The sequence below is a fragment of the Equus caballus genome, chromosome 15 (genome assembly GCF_041296265.1).
Source record: "Equus caballus isolate H_3958 breed thoroughbred chromosome 15, TB-T2T, whole genome shotgun sequence".
NCBI lineage: Eukaryota > Metazoa > Chordata > Mammalia > Perissodactyla > Equidae > Equus > Equus caballus.
The window spans coordinates 20,473,031-20,489,238 of record NC_091698.1 but is presented as its reverse complement, the minus strand read 5'-3'; the positions used below and the strand labels follow the sequence as shown (position 1 = coordinate 20,489,238).

At 44.8% G+C, this 16,208-nt stretch overlaps 1 protein-coding gene and 1 long non-coding RNA gene across 14 annotated transcripts in view; one reads left to right on the top strand and one right to left on the bottom strand.

The window, feature by feature from the left end:
- The window catches only part of LOC111768023 (uncharacterized), a 51,098-nt gene that overhangs the window by 33,553 nt on the left and 1,337 nt on the right, over positions 1-16,208 (bottom strand). For 6 of the 13 annotated variants that reach the window (XR_011426248.1, XR_011426255.1, XR_011426251.1 and 3 more), the window contains exon 1: positions 15,515-15,664. The exons of 3 other annotated variants lie outside the window; for them this stretch is intronic. This is a non-coding gene — a long non-coding RNA (uncharacterized lncRNA). Of the gene's footprint in view, positions 1-15,514; positions 15,782-16,208 lie in introns of those variants that run through there. 4 more of the 13 variants (XR_011426247.1, XR_011426249.1, XR_002799970.2 and 1 more) reach the window with 4 other exon arrangements.
- LOC138917772 (collagen alpha-1(I) chain-like) lies at positions 6,877-9,082 on the top strand. The gene is made up of 3 exons (XM_070235932.1): positions 6,877-6,919; positions 7,146-8,460; positions 8,959-9,082. Exons 1-2 carry the CDS (start codon positions 6,877-6,879, stop codon positions 8,411-8,413), a joined length of 1,311 nt encoding a protein of 436 aa, XP_070092033.1. The 3' UTR covers positions 8,414-8,460; positions 8,959-9,082.

The following is a 16,208-nucleotide window of genomic DNA, read 5'->3' as shown; positions in this document are numbered from 1 at the left end:
CAAAGTGGAAGAGGAAGGAGAGAGTGCCCAGGGCCCAGGCTATCACCCCAAGGCCTCCTGTCAGCAATGGCTTTGGGGTCCAGCTACCTGCATCCCTGCACCTGGCTACCTTGTTCCCATGACCGAATCCAGGCTGAGAGTGGCAAGAGCATTTTCAGAAGGAGCTAGAGGAAAATCTCATAGGCTGACATTCTCCCTGGTTCCCCTCCCCCCACCCCCCTCCAGCTTATTGTGAGGACAATGGAATCCCTTCTGTTTCAGTTCCCTGAGGGCAAGAAGAGACAATCTCTTCAAACGTAAAGTGATGGTAAAGAGGTGTCTGCTGGGGGGTGGGGGGAGTCCACTAAACAATCTCGCTCACCTCCAGGGGTTAGTGTCCCCTTCCACAATGCATTCTCCATCAAGAGCACGCTCACGCTGAAACTGAGAGCCAAGAACAATGGTTGGCAAAGAGGTCGTTTCTCTGCAACATCCACCTCCCCCACCGCCACCCTAAGCCTCCTCTCTAAGTTTCTCCAGTGCCTTGGGAAAGCAGTTCAATGCTTTCTCAAGTCCCTCTGTACAGACGTGTAACATCTTTAAAGCATAAGCGTGGCGCAAGAAAATTTAAAAATAGACAAAAAAATCTCTATTTGATGCTTAATGCACCTATCCCTTAGGAAAATGTGTACAAAACTCTTTTTTCCTCTCCACAAAAACCAATTTAGCTGTTACCCAATGCCATTGAATTCAGTAAGACTGCAAGCTAAAATCAGCTCACTGACACAGCCAACGCTGGGCCTGCATTGACTTCTAAGACCCAGAGTGAAGAGTGAACGTGTGGCCAGGGAGCTGTGTCCAGTTTTCTCTGAGTATGAGGAACTTGATTTAACTTGTACTGTGGTAGGTCTTCCCCCTACCCTACCACATACACACACACACACACACACACACACACACACACACACACACACATGGTGTTGCAGCTGGGCCTGGTGGGTTGGGCCTGCTTAACAGAGAGAGTAAGCTCTGTGTGGCCTGTGGAAGGGAAAAAAGATAAAGACGTGGTCATGCCCATGCTCTTGGAAGCATTATTTGTATTGTTGTAACTGATTTTTTCTTGTCCACTGATTTTCTTCAAGGGACCTCATCACACTGGGTCTAGAGCCCCGCAGAGGAGACCTTTCCTTCCGGCTAACACAATGGTTGCTGATGTAGCCAATTCACCAAAGTCAGTACTGGGAAACAGCGTTATTCTCAAGATGCTTTTATATTTATTATAAAGGGCATTTTTTTAAAAAATCACGTCAAAATTGTTTTTGATATGTTGGGGTTTTTTTTTCTTTCTTTAAGGACTCTGTGTTTTGGGCTAAGGGCAGTTGATAGTAGCCAGTCCTGACTGGACAACATCTGCTTCTTTATAGGAACCTTACTTGCCAAGTAGCTGGGCAGCAATACCCATTTGGTATTCATGGGAAGTACTTGCCGAACAATAATGACAATAATTGCCTCTGATTCTTGTGTTTACAACACTGCCAAAGTATCATTAGGGCCTTATTTATAGATAATAATGCTTATTAATCACAAGTATTTGAATTTTGGAATGTATTAGATTAATATTCTTTTGTACCTCAGTTCTGTACTAATGCTGTGAAAGACATTTACTGAATGCAACTCGTTGGGAATGCTTATTTTGAGCTGCAAAATAATGTGTGTAATTTGCAGGTGAAAGATAAAGAAATTACATGGCTACCTCTCCATAGCCTCCACCGTGATCAACGGCCAACACGGAGAATCAGGCTCCACCTCAAAGCCGAGAAAGGAAAGAAGCAAAATAAATACCCCCTTAGGTATTATTTCCAAAAACTCCTGTAAATCCTTATGACAGGAGAATTTCCTAACAATAAGTTTGTTGTCTTGTTTTGCCATAAATCTTCAGTGGATGGCATCACTTTTTTGAGAAGTATCTGGGGTGGGGAATAATTAGTGATTCTGTAATAATTTCACATTGTAGAAGTTTTGGGAGGCTCAAGAGGAAAAAGACAGCATAGGATGACTAGTGGTTGTAACAAATGCCTGGTTGTTAAACACCCTTCATTCATTTATTCACTAATGTCTTTTCTATATGTTTCATTTCTGTGCAAGCAAACAGTAAAGCTATTAAGTATTCCCCTATTTTACATGCATCTAGACATAGGAATCATTAAAAACTTCAAAAGATGATCACACTTTTTCTAAGATTAATACAAAGAATGTAATTTCTGTTAATGTAATAAAACAACTTTATAAATAAACAGAAAGCATTATTAGCCTATAGTTTTCACTTGGCCACTCCTTGAAATTATAGCAAATATGAAATCAGCAATGTTTTCTTTTTATCTAGCATACATTTTTATTTCTTCTTGGAGTATTCATGCTTTATATGTTAGAACAATACTTCAGCTGTTTAATTAGATGAATGCAAAATGTAGTGACGTAATTTTCCAGAAATTTTTGAGAAAGAAAGCAAAGCTTATTAATATGGATTCTAGATGCTATTTTTAAAATAATATTTGCAGCTAGCTATCTTTTTAAAAGTCACCCATAATTAATGTTTACTAATGTTCTTTAGACTAAACCCAAATGATGCTCAATCTTATCCTACTCTACCGAAGACCATTTCAAAATCGTCTATGGCTCTAATTATCACCTACGGTACATAACACTGTCCCCTGTTATTCTCTCACTTTTTGTCCCCTGCAGAAAGTAAAGAGACAGCAACTTTCAATTCACCAAATCACACTGGGAAAGTTGTCCTCTCTGAAAGATCCTGTAAGAAGTGTTCAGCAAATGTTTCCAAGTCAGAGCAGACAAGGAGACTAAGATTCTAACTCATTAAATGTATAATGCGAATATTTTAATCCATTGCTAATGTAAATAACTTTAGCAATCCCAGTTGGACTATTTAATATTAATTTAAAGTATTTTATAATATGTGTGTGTGTGTCTCCTCTCACGGGGCCAAGTAGAAAGGTGAACAATTATCTAATAACTTCAATCAATGTACTCAGCCAAACCTGGCAAGTCAGGCCCCTCAACTCTCTTTATTTAAATCTGGTAAATGATTCAACTGGAGTTCCATTCAGGTGTGTGTTCCATCTCTCATAACATTGGTAGAATGAGGAATCAAGCAATATCTTATAGAATTAGTTGCTATTTTACAAATTTAATCACGATAGATAGCCAAATTAGATTGTTCAAATTTCACTCCTTTTTTTGTTTTTGGTAATAGCTAGGCTGAAGGGAGAGTAGCAATGCCTGAATTCTCCAAATAATTAATCCAATTCTCCAATTTATTTTGCCTTTGGTAAACATTGCCTGGCTCTCTCTTTAAAAGATGCTGGTAGTTGGATGAGGAAAGAAAATAAACGTTTTGAGAGAGCACAGATACACCTCACCTCGATGTGTGTAATTGATAATGTCGAACATTGAGGCTGAATACCTGAAATTGCCCTAGGGTTTCTCTCTGAACCTTCCTCAATTAGCCTCACTCAACTGCGTACAGACTGAAGAAAGAAAGAGAAAAAGTAACAGAGAAAGAGAGAGAAAGGAGGGAAGGAAGGAAGAAGGAAGTGGGCGAGGAAGGAAGGAAAGGAGGGAGGTAAAAATGGTTAGTCTATGAAGTTGGAGTTTAAATTTGAGGGTATTGAAAAGATAATTCACTATGAGAAATGGTTTGACAGAATAACTTGTTCTCCACCACATCCTAGCAGTTTTCTAAGAGCCTAGTTGGATATGAAACTTGAGATCTGTCAACATTTTATAGTTGCCCTGATTTAATAAGCATTTTTCCTTCTTTTCTTTAACTGCCAAATTTTTTAATGAAATCGAATCTTGGATGCCTACATTCTGGGGAGTTTTATTTGCTATATTATAGTTCTGTCTGCTTTTAGGCCACAGCGTGCCAAAGTATTTATTCTTACAAATTTTTCTATATGTGTAACTTGAGCCTACCAAAATAGTCCTCTACTCATTTCATTAATTAAATTGACAGAAAAGATTATTTTACATTTTTGTAGTGAATGACTCTTCACCCAAATTTTTGAATGAACATTGTGCATTTTTAAATCATTACATAGCCTGTGTCTCCTTATGTCACCCCACACCATGGGATAGAAAACTTTCTCAATTAAAAGACTAACTTATTTTTGCGATTGATTTTAAAACCCATTTAGAGTAAAATGTTCTTACTTCTTCCCAAGTAATATTCTCTTCTTAAAAATTTTCACTTGTGGTATTTCTATCATTTTAACTTCAAATTTTTTAAAAGATTAAGCAACAAATCTCAAAAAGCATATGGGCTAAACCGATTTTTATTTTCACAAGCTCATCACTAATATTTAGATACCACCATGAGTCATCAATCTCTGAAATTCTCTGAAATAAATAAGCAATAAGTTGCATGTGGGAATAAACACCATCATAAGCATCATATACGTTTTTCAGTAAAGAAATATACATCATAAACACAGAAAAGTGAACAAAATATTTTATAGTATCAGTAAAAATAACTCTCATTACTTGAGAGAGGTCCTTCTATCATGGGCTTCAAGAAAATTTCAAAACTTTGTCATTTTGATTCCTTTACCAACTAGGACAAATAGCTTTTAAAGTATAATATTCAAACATAACATTTCTTTACATTTGCTCAGCACAAATGAATATTTGGATTTTTGCCAATGTACTCATTTTAACTTATTGTAATAATTCTTATTTTAACCCAAAAAGGTCTTTGAAAATGCAAAGATTCAAAATACCATCTAACAAGAAGCAAATACACAACACGTCATCCCATACTATACAAATCATTTCAAGTATAAATATATGCTTCGAATTTGCTTTTACATTTTGAATTATCACTAGAACACTGAACGTCTTTCAATGATATAAAAGCCCAGAAAATTAAACTACTTAAAAATGTTTTCTTTACAATGTAATGGAAAATAATACTAATGCTCTTTTTTGTTGTGTCCAGAATTTACTTTTTGTTCTAAGACAACAGTATTTCATTTGCAGGGGGAAAAAAGACAAAATATACCTGACTTTAGATAGAATGTTTATATTTTAAATGTGCATTCTAAAGTATGGTCCCCTTTTTTTATGTAAAACAAGTTCTTTAAGTTCATAGGACTTTAAATGGTGGTGTGCTTAAAATATTAATACTATGCATGTATTATTTATTGATTTCGGTGACGTCATCTACAGTTAGTACAGTTCAGATTTCAAAGGAAATTTTAAAAAGTTTTTCAAAAGGGATAAGATTTACTCACTCTTCCTCTTATTTTAAGACTATCTGTTATAGAACGTATTGTTAATCATAGAAGTTTGGTATATTACACATGGGCTTGTTATATGCAAATATATTCAGTTGGGGTATGTATATATTTTGTTATGTTATGTACATAAACATCTACCCTTGTGCATATGTATATTTACATCGTGTATAAATATGTGTACATTACCAAACTCTACTATACTGAAGGAGGAGGAGGAGCTTCTAAGGATTGCCATACAATATTTTAGTTAACTGTTAACTGAGCGCTGTTTTCTATGAAAGTAATGAGGTTTTATTTTTTTCACAGTCCCAAAGGTGGTGGGCGTTTATAGACATGGTTTAGTTATTTACTGTTTTCCAAAAGGCTAGTTTTATGGTCTTATGTCAACATATAGTTCAAATAAATTAAAGTGCCACCTCCTCTTCACCTTTCCCTTCTGTTAGGAAGGCCTGTGGTCAAACAGCTTGATAAAGAATTCAAAGAATAGCTAAGCTTTGATTCCAAAAACAAAAGTTCATCTACTTAAACATTAACATTTTACCATTAACACTCTTTATTAAAATTTAGCAGTCTATAAGTTATCTTAGGAGAAGGAGTGATGGAAATTGTATCAAGATACTGACTGGTGAGGGTCTCTTGAGGTGAGTATGTGTAAATTTTACTTAGAGACCTTCTCCAGGACAGGAGGTCTTACAAAGAATTCTGGCTAATAGTAAAACCACCTAACATGAATAAATCCAAGAAATAAAAACTATATACGACTGATATTTCCAAATTCTTGAAAATCTTCAGATGTAAACATTAAGGCAAAAAGAAGACAACTAAAAGTACTTATAAAGTTTCTTTTCAGGATCTTCTGAACCTCATGCTACCAAAAATACAGTTTAGCAATTAGGCTCATATTCTCGGTGTAGGAGAGAAATATTTAGCCTTTTTCTGAATTCTCTCTGCCCTGCTTTCCCCTTGAGAGTCGGACAGTCTGGAGGGGACTGGTTAATGTTTTAAGAAGGAGGAATTTCATTTGGCCCAAGTTTTCTTCTGCTAGTCTGCTTTCTCTTTTCTAATGAGAAGATAACTGACAGCTCTGGGTTTTTGTTTTTTTTTTTTTCCAAATTATGCAAATCGCAGACTGGAGGAAAGGAGAATCATTATTTCAGAACGGAAAAGGTGTGGGTGTCTTCACTTCCACCCCAAATTTCCCATCGCTGGAAAGGAGCCAGCAAAGTGGAAGGGGCTGAGGACAGTGGCACATAACAGGACCACAGCTGAGCAGCTAAAGAGACACCCCAAAAGTGACTTTCAGTTGGTTCCTACCTCGTCCCTATGCCTCCAAATATAAAAACAACCTCCATGCAGCAATTTTTAAGGCCAAGGCAGAGAGGAAGCAGATACACAAGCCCCCTGAAACGTGGCTTCCCGGTGGGGGAAATCCAGTCTAAAGAGCAGGCTGAATGATGGGAATTCTCTCGGTGGCATTTCTCAGAGAACATTGTCCCTTTCAGCATTACCCTCGCTCACGTGGGTCAGCGTGTCCATGAATATCCCCGGACCGCAAGGGGGATCTCTTTGGGAATCAGACGGGATGAAGGCGAAAGAAGCAGACGCGTGTGCAGAGAATGTGTGTGGTGGGGGGGCAGAGGCGGGAGAAGCTCTAGGGTTGCAGATTTAGATCTCAAGGCTGAAAAGGTTACGCTTGCACCAGAGCATCCTCTAACGCCGCCTGCCCTGCCCTGCGCGCGCACCGCACTCACACGCACACCCGCCCTCGCACAGGCACACTGCCTCCAAGCCGCTCTACTCGCCAGACTGCAGGGCAAGCGGCCCCTCCGAAGCGCGCTCGCCGGAGGTGAGGCGGCCCATTCCCGCCAGGCGCCCGGCATGGCCCCTGCGAGCGGACGGCGACCTCTCGGGGTTCCGGAGGCCACGGGCCGGGAACGAGGCGCGCGCGCCGCACCAGCCGGGCTGCCCGGCGCGGACTGGAGAGGGGGCGGGAAGGCGACCGAGGAGGGGGCGACGCCGGCAGCATCCCGCCCCGCGCGTCCCGCGCTCCCCTCTCTCCCTCCTTCCCCGCTGCCCGCCGCTCCTCGGCCGCCGGGAGCTCGCCTGCGGAAAGGCACCGGCGCCGGGCGTGCGGGCGGGCGCCGGCGGGGCGTGGGCGCGGGCAGCGCGGAGCACCCACCCGGCCCGGGCATGGCCGCGGGCGGCGCGCTGGCTCCTCCCGGCGCTGGCCTGCAGGGGGCGTCGGCGCGTCCGCGCCCCATGGGGGCCTAGCAGCCAGCCTCGGGGCGCAGGGGAGGGGCCGGGCGGAGGACCCGGACCGAGCGGGTTTCCTCGGCGCCTCTCTGAAAGGGTCCTGGTGCTCAGCCGCACGACTGAGACAGTGTTTTCACACTTGTCACCAACGAGGGGCCGCGAGGCGTCGCCGTCGGCTCTCGGGTCTCCGCGGCTGGGGGAGCGTGCCTCCTGGCTGGCTGGCTTTGCTTGACTCAATCATCGCTACGGGGTTGGAAGCGGGAGCTTTGCTTTTCTCTCCCCGCAGAGCTGCACAAAGCCTCGGAAAGTTTCCTACTTGGGCGACGAAGGCGGATGAGCCTCGCCTCCTGGCTGGGGCGGACCCAAAAGTACCCGAAGTCTCGCCGGCGAGTTGCGCCCTCGGCTGTCCCAGCAGTCACCCTCAAACGCACATCCCTTCCCTGGCCGAGGGGAACCGAGGCCGCCTAAGAACCGGCCCCGCCGGGCCCTCTGCTGGGGGCCCGGGGAGCCCTGGGAATCCGCTGCCGGCGCCGCGCCCGGGCGCCCGGCCCCTGCCCAGCCCGCGGGCCGCGCCCGCCTACCCGCTCGCTGGAGCTTTGCGCCCTCAGCCTCGGGGACCTGCCCACCCTACAGCTTCGCTGGAGAAGGAAAATGAGAGCTACGTTCCCAGAGGAACAGAGTTCGCGTCCTCGCAGGGCACCGAGGGGGACTTCATCCGGCCCAGGGGCTCTGCAGATACTCCCCGGGGGGTTGGGGGGGCTCGGGCCAACAGTGACTTTGGAGTAGACCTGATTTTGTGGCACCTCCAACTCCGGAGTCCACGTCCCCTTGTCACTCAAGAAGTTCAGCTGAGCTTTGCGTGGTGACTGTCCCTCATCCTGATCCCCACCCAATAGCCAAGCCAAGGCCAGAGGTGTGCGGACTTTTTCTTTAAAGACCCACATCTTATACATGTGAGATTTTTGTCAGGCGGTACAGATTACTTAAAGCGTACCATTTCTCCGCGATCCAATTTTATTAGGATTTGCTCTCATTTGTGCTTGGCTTCTCTGGGGAAATAATGCTTTGATTAATGTAATCCTGGCCCGGGATCCGCCACATGCCCCTCGCCCCTCTCCCAAGAGAAAGGGCCTATTTGACAAACAATAACAGAGCAGCAACTCTTGCAATCTGTCCACACCTTTGGGGGTGGCTGGGGAGAGGGTGACACACGTTCACACGCCGTTTGCTAAATGTAATGGTGCGAGGAGAGAGCCGGCTCTGCAAGGGGCGAACTTTCCAGACGCAGAGCCCTGGGCTCCGAGGCGCGGGGGCACATGGGGAGGGGCTCCAGGTGGGGTGCGCGCGTGGGTGCACGTGCGCGCCTGCCCTCTGCTTGCTCGAGTGTCTGCTTCTTTGTCCCCCGCCACAGGCCTCCACGACTGGGATCTGTGCGCTCTCCGTGGGCAGCCCCCGGACCCAGGGCGCGTCCACAGCGCCCACCCGCGGCCCCAAAGCACCTTGAGAGCAGATCTCAGGGCATAACCAGGCACAGACCTGAGACGCCCTGCTGCTGCCAGAACCTTGGCCCGAAACCTAGAACCTGGGACTAGATTCAACGGTTCTCCTCATGCATACATGCGTCCATCCGTCCATCGATGCGGACATGCATACAATACAAATCCTCAGACGCAGGCACCGAGAGCGGCACCTCGCCCCCTTTCCCGCTCGCCCTCCTTCTGCGCAGCCCTGGCCCCCTTCCTGAAGGGAGAACAGCTCAATTGCGAAAAGGAGCCAAGGAAGGAAATCCCAGGCTCGGAGGCGCCCGCCCGCCGATGCTCTTCTGGTCCCCGTCCCTGTCGCCCAGTCCCCACCCCCACCGTCCCCAGCTCAGGGAGGGCGGGGACGCGGCGGTGCGAGGGGTCCTGCCCTGCTCCACCAGAACAAAGCCCACCGCGGGAGCCCGCGGCCGCGCACCGAGCCGGTGACAAAGGCGGGCGGGCGGCGCCGAGCTCCGAGTCTGCGCTTCCACAGCAGGCGGGGAAGGAGACCTGGAAAACAGGGTGCGATTTGCACCCGGCTTTTCCTGGGCTGCCGTATCTCGCTCCTGGGTACCCAATGACCTGTTAGGGTGACTCAGCGTTTACCTCTTCGCTGTCCCGCACCCCCATCTCCCTCTCTCTTGTCCTCTCCTGTCCCCGGTCTCCTCCATCTCGCCCTGCTTTTTCCTCAACCTCACTCCTTTTACCTTACTCCCTTTTCTCTTTGCCTTTTTAAAAATCTCTTTTCGTTTTTATTTTCCGTAGAAAAGCAATGCTAATTCGTCTTCTGAAGGCCGCTCTGGGTGTTCAAATAACAGTCTGAAAGCCCTTATAGGGGAGTGCTTGGGGAGTAAAGGGACCCTCTTCATTTTATTATGCAAACTGTGCTCCAAATAAAATGCAGTCTAAGGAAGCAGAGCTTGGCCCTGGGACCCCAGCAAGTCGCCGCCTATTCGGGAGAAGTCGCTTCTGATGGCCACAAATCACTGGGGGGGTGGGCAGGGGACCCGCCGCTGTGGAATGGAGACCTCAAGCGCTGGTGTCCCCCAAAGCAAACCTTTCTAGGGAAACTTCCAACCTGACTTTCTAATCCTGGAAAGGAATCAATCTCTTGCTAGACACCCCCCCCCCCCCCCCCGCTCCCGTCCCGCAATCAAATTGTAGTGTTTTCTAACTTAGGTGACTTTAATAGTCAGTGTTTTTCCAAGTGAAGTTTTACTGGTTTGTTTTTGCGATGTGAAATAAAAATAAAGGGAACACAAGCCACACCCTTTGGACAATGCATGCCTTCCGTTCTGGAGACTTCATGCACCCTGATATAATGCTAAATTCATAGTGGATGTCTGTCAAGCACCGCTGTAAGCCTCGGGTCCTCCCCTTGGGCTTTAGTGAGTAACCAGGCCCCCAGAGAAAATTTGGAAGGAAGGGTGAGTGTTCCAAGCAATAGAAGACACATAACTTTTAACTTGAGACTAAGACACCCCAATTTCATGAAGCTACAGTGAGCAAGGTCACTTAGTTCTACCACCAAAGTCTCTTTACCAGATATTTTCATGCTGAAATTATATTGCTGAAAACCCTGGAGTATTTGAAGTGTCAAATGCCAGTGAATATTGGTACTGTATTTTAAAAGTAAACAAAATAGCCACACTTTCTTGAGGACCCCATAAGGCTGACTGGTCTAGGGTAGGCCTAAGGGAGAGAGCAGGACAGTGAAGTGGGAGCTTCAGCATTCACAGGAGAGAAAATTCCACATAAGCACCATTTGGGGGAAATGCCCAAAAGAGCAGCTTTCAGTCCAACAAGCTGCAATCTGCACCCAGGTCCTGAGAGTAGCTAAGGTCAAATGTCAAAAAGAAAAAACCAAAAACCTAATAATAAAAAAACAGAAGCACCAAATTGCAAGAATTGTTTTCTGGTGTGCCACAACGACTCTTATCCATCCCAAGACTACCTGGTTCCAACCCAGAAAGGAGATGCTGTATGATATGTAGGGAATGTTTGGGGTAGGGGATGTCCTCAAGGGAGACGAGAATTCAATTCTGTTAGGACCACAAGCTCAAAAAAGCCAACCACCCCTCTGCCAAAGCTGAGTCACTCTCTCTGAGTTTTGTTTTTAAAAACATAGACACAAAAACACCAAGTTGACCTTGGAATATTTTTCTAGCTAGGACATACCCACATGCTTTTGATAATACATCGTCTCTGTGGTCAATCAGCTGGGCTCTATGTTACCTATCCCTGGGAATTTAAATTAGAAGAAGACCACTGTGTTGGTGGGTGGGGTGGGGTGGGGTGGGGTAGGGTAGGGCTGTGGGGGTGGGGGGGGATTGGGGAGAATAGTCCATCACCCTGTGTCAGTGACCGGCTTCCCTAGTGATTGGTAGCTTTCACTGCAGACTTGTCAGGTGCACGCGTGCAGCTAGAGTGGGTGAGCTGTTGGAAATGGGTTGTTTTAAAAGCATACACTCGATTACCAACTTACCATGACTTCTTAATTTAGATTCCACAATCTGAAAGGGCCTGTGGTTTAAAGCTTTCCTATATGCATCAGAAGTAAAGCTCCTTAATGTAGGGTGAGAAACCATAGTGTCTGAATTTATAATTGCTCCTTCAAACCCATCTAAGAAAACTAAGTGCTTGTTCCTTTCCTACAGATCAGATAAATCTGTTATCAAAGCGATACAAAGAACCGGGGGAACCATCGGTGTGCTTCAAAAACTCAGCAGACCAACAAACAACTCATCCACTGCCAGGACGAAAAATACTCATTTCTACCCAAAAACTATGGTTGAAGAGCCCTTTCCTTTGTATATCGCACACAGTGTAGACTGTGAGGATGCTTAACACTTTCACTTGCAAATGCTAATGGTAGATGTGCTTCTGCTCTGCTGAAATATCAGGGCACCTCAGCATTCTCAAATGGAAGCGAAGGAGTGAATATCCATTATGTGTTTGTGCATTTGACTCAGCTAATGTTCTTCACTCTCTCACTTGGCAAAAGCAATTTCACCATCCCCAACAATTTAAAAGTCTGTAGCTTTGCCCAGCACTTTGGATCTTAATTCACACCCAGCTCGATCGCTTCCACCTCCAAATCATAACAGAACGCTAACGCCGTCTCTATAATATGTCAGTTCTCAAATTAACTTGTTGCTTTACCCCCAAATTATCATTTTCTGTTTCTTTTACTTTTTTAGGTAAAAGACTATAGATATCATGAGGGGCAAGCATTTTTTTTCCTTTCGGGGTTTTTTTTTTAATACCTTTGTAAAAAAAGGAAAGTAAGTAGCAGACAAGATAGTAGCAATCACAGATCTCACAAAAATTGATACAAAAAATTATGCTCTAAATATGTCCTATTATTGCTTAACTAGGGTTTTGTAAAATGTCTGGGTAAATAGAAAAGTTTCCTTGCTCCTTAATAATTTTTCAACGCATTCCGCGCCCGGGCATGCAAAGTAAGCGAGAGCTCTGAGGCATTTGTCCAGTTCATGTGGATCGCCCCCAGAAGTCTTTTGTCTAAAATGTCCAGATAGCTGGTGAAAAAGCAATGTTTGGGTTCAAATTACACAGTTTCCTCAATTTTCCACTTTGTTTTATTAACACAAACCTGACAGTACATTTCCTGACTCTAAATGTGAGAGCTTGCAGGCAAAAATCACTGAATTAAAATATTTTTCAGAGTGTCTCCTTTGCTTACATCATTCCCATAATCTTTCAACCCTCCTAGATTAAATATCATTTAAATCCAAATCTTGACTTTTTAAAGTTAGTTTCAAAGAAAAACTTCTCAGGGCTGGAACCTGGTTGACTCGGAGTTGGGTTAGAAAGAATAAGGTGGCTTCCCCTCCTCTTCCAGAGGAACATTCGAGCTTTCACGTGATGTGCCCCTTCCTAACAGGCTCGGTGACACATTCACAGGTGCGTTGAACTACTGAACCAGAGAAGCCAGCTTCTCACTTCCAGTCACTCATGGCTTCCCTTTCTTAGTCATAGTCTCTAAATCTCCTTGGGAAAATTGTTAGTGACAAACTGACTAATTCCTCAGAACTGGTCAGGATTTGCCCTTCACTATTTTAGGAAATTTTCCACATCTTTTTCATCCTGACCACAATAAAGTTCAGTCTTCGCTGGCAGTATCTAAAAATCTCTGAGGCGGAAACCTTGTGCTCTATTAAAACTTTTCTTCAACTGTGTTAAGTAATGTTGTGCTAAAAAGTTTCAAGCCCAAGTTACTTCTAAGCAATGGCTATTTTGTATTTTCTTTTCCCTAACAAGCCTTTCAAGGATGAATCCAAAATCTTTCTACAACCATAGGAGGTACCAACAATTAAAGTAGCCATTAAGTATCAAATGGAGTAACAGAGATCCTGGAGCCTGGGCTAAATGTCTAGGAGCTTGAGTTTTATTTAGAAGTCAAAGCATGTATCAAGTTGAAGAACGTTCATTACTTAATAGATAGTACCTTAGAATGCGTTTTGTTTTCTTGACTGTTTCCCAAAAAATACAACCTGAAAGGCACCTTCTTAAGTAGCTCATTACATACCCTCAAGGATCTCTTCAAAGAGTTTTTGCTTCCACAGCCCAATTCTGTTTTCCAGCCCTAGATACTCTTCCCTGAGAGAAATGGATGAATTTTTTTTTAAGTGTATTTCTTTCAGGGCCATTTCACGGATGTGGGTGGGTGGGAGATGAGGAGGTCATTGTCCTCATATTTAAGACCCTGCGTTATGCAATGAATTCACTTCTCATTGTGAATATGTATGGAAAGGTAGGGCTGTTTGTTCCATTGGCAAGTTTGGATGAGCAGATTTGCTTTCGAAAACGGCCAGGTTTTCCTCAGAACCTGCTAAGACGAGTCAGTGCGCCCCCTGCTGACAAGTCCGCAGTGGGACTCCTGAGCACTTCCAAAGTTTATTTTGTTCAGTAAACCGTGTCATATAAAATTAACAACCACCAATAAAATTAGCTTATATGTTTCAACTGTAAAAGTCCAAAACAAAATAAAGCTAGTTTTAGCAGCGCTAGAAATCTCTAGTTTGGCTTCTTCTCTTTGGCTGAACCAAGGTCCTTTTATCTAAAGCCCAGTGCACAAACATATAGCTTAATGTGACTAGTGTTCTTCCTTTTATTTCTTTCTCTATGGCAACCAATATGCTCTGCTCAGAAATGTTCCCCATCAAGGAAACAAATGATCTTCAGGGAGCAGCTCTATATGGCATCTGGTCCAATGGAGCACAGAGAGTTAACCCCAGTCAAAAGCAACGCTGCCAAGCACGTAAACAAGGAGTGGAAAACTGGCGATTCTTACCACCACCACCCCCAACTGAAACCTCTTCCTCCCTCCTTACAAACTGTTTCATTGATTAGGCATCAACTATTTCCAAAGAAATTACACATTTTAAATTGCAAGGTGTTTGGGATACAAAAGTGCAATAAAATTCCAGTCATTTGAGTCCACCCCCTCCTCACCCCAGACGCTGCTTCCGTTAAAAAGAACAAAACCGAGAAGCTTTAAGAATCCTCTCCAGTCAATTTCACTAAGGTAAGGTGCTCACACAGGCTTGGACTCGGCCTAGCCATTTCCTCCAGCCATATTTATCTAATTAACTGCACCTAGCAAGTGACTGCACCCTCCATTTTCACAAAACCCAGGGACAGTAGCAAGGAGGGGGGCAAGGCCAGCTGTCAAAAATGGAAAACAAAGTAAAACCTAGTCTGTGAAGCAAACACTCCAGCCTCCTCTGGGAGTGAAGTGCAGGACGTCCTGGTTAGTTTTGATCGATCCCCCCGCTTTCTGATGGACTTTCACTTCGAGCTGGGAGGCTGCAACGAAGCCCCTGCTCCCCAGACAAGGCAGTGACCAGGGTGCGCTGACTTCCTGCCTCTTCTTCCTCCCCTGCTTCCTTCTTCTCAGCTCTCTGCCCTCCCTTTGCCAACCCCCCTCCCTCATCCCACCCCCCTGCTCCCAGCAGGAATCCCCCCACCCCAACCCTGGGCAAGCACACATAGTTCACCACATGAGCACTGCATACAGAAAGGGGATTTCTTCCCCTCTAGTCATGATTCTCCAGAAAAAAATTCCAAAAACAAGAAATATTTATAATACTGCGTGCTTTATAATCGCTTCTTTTCTGGGGCTTTTTTCCCCCTCACAGTCAACAATTAAAATTAATAGCACTCCCCCCCCCCCCAAAAAAAAGCAAAGTGCCTTGCTGTGGGGCGCTTTGGATTGAGTCCATTTTTAATGTAATATTTCAGCAGGACTGGTTTTTTTCACTCTCCCCCAACACACTTTCCCTTCCTTCCTTCAAAACAGTTGCTCTGTGAACCCTCTCTTGTCCCAAGCAATGAAAATAAGCTCCCAACCCTACCAGAGCATAAATAAACCGAAAGGAAGGGGAGCAAAGCAGACAGTAAGGAAAGAAAATGAAAAACACTTACCGAGCAAACTTCCAGGGTTAGATTTTAAAATAAAAGAAGAGGTTTTATTATTTTTTTAAAATAAGGTGACTGGGGGGGTGGGGGGGGGAGGTATGTTCTCAACTCCCCAGAAGCGACGCATCCTAGTCTTCCCTTTACACTGACTCCTCTAAGCCCAGCTCTCCACTAGTCTATTATTTTCACCAAAATATATGAAAATGTATGCAAATGAAAATCAGCACTAACTGTTCTCCCCTTGTTATATACTTTGGATTTTTTTTTCCAGACAAAACAATCACACTCGGCAAAGGGAGGGGGCGGATGGGGTGGGGCTGGGGGGGGGGGGGGAGGCTGGGGAGAGACTGGAGAACCAAGTGCGCCGAAAGGGGGGAGGACGAAGGGGACAGACCTCGCAACAGCAGCGTATTTCTGTTATCGAGGAGCGCAGCGTTTTGGGGGGCTTCCCAGACGCACACACATCCTCCTTGAAAAGAAAGAAAGAAAGTGGATCTGTTTGCAGAGGCGCTATCACGTTTCATCAGGCCACCTGAGACTGCTTTTGAAAGCGTGTACTGTGAAATTCATAGCAGTAATTTAGACAAAATCCTCACTGTATATTAATGAAAGGCGGCCCCGTGGCTCTGTTCCTATCCTCCCCATTCAGTGTAAACAAAACCACGAGACTCTCTCGGTTTTTGAGCCGGATCCAAGCAAA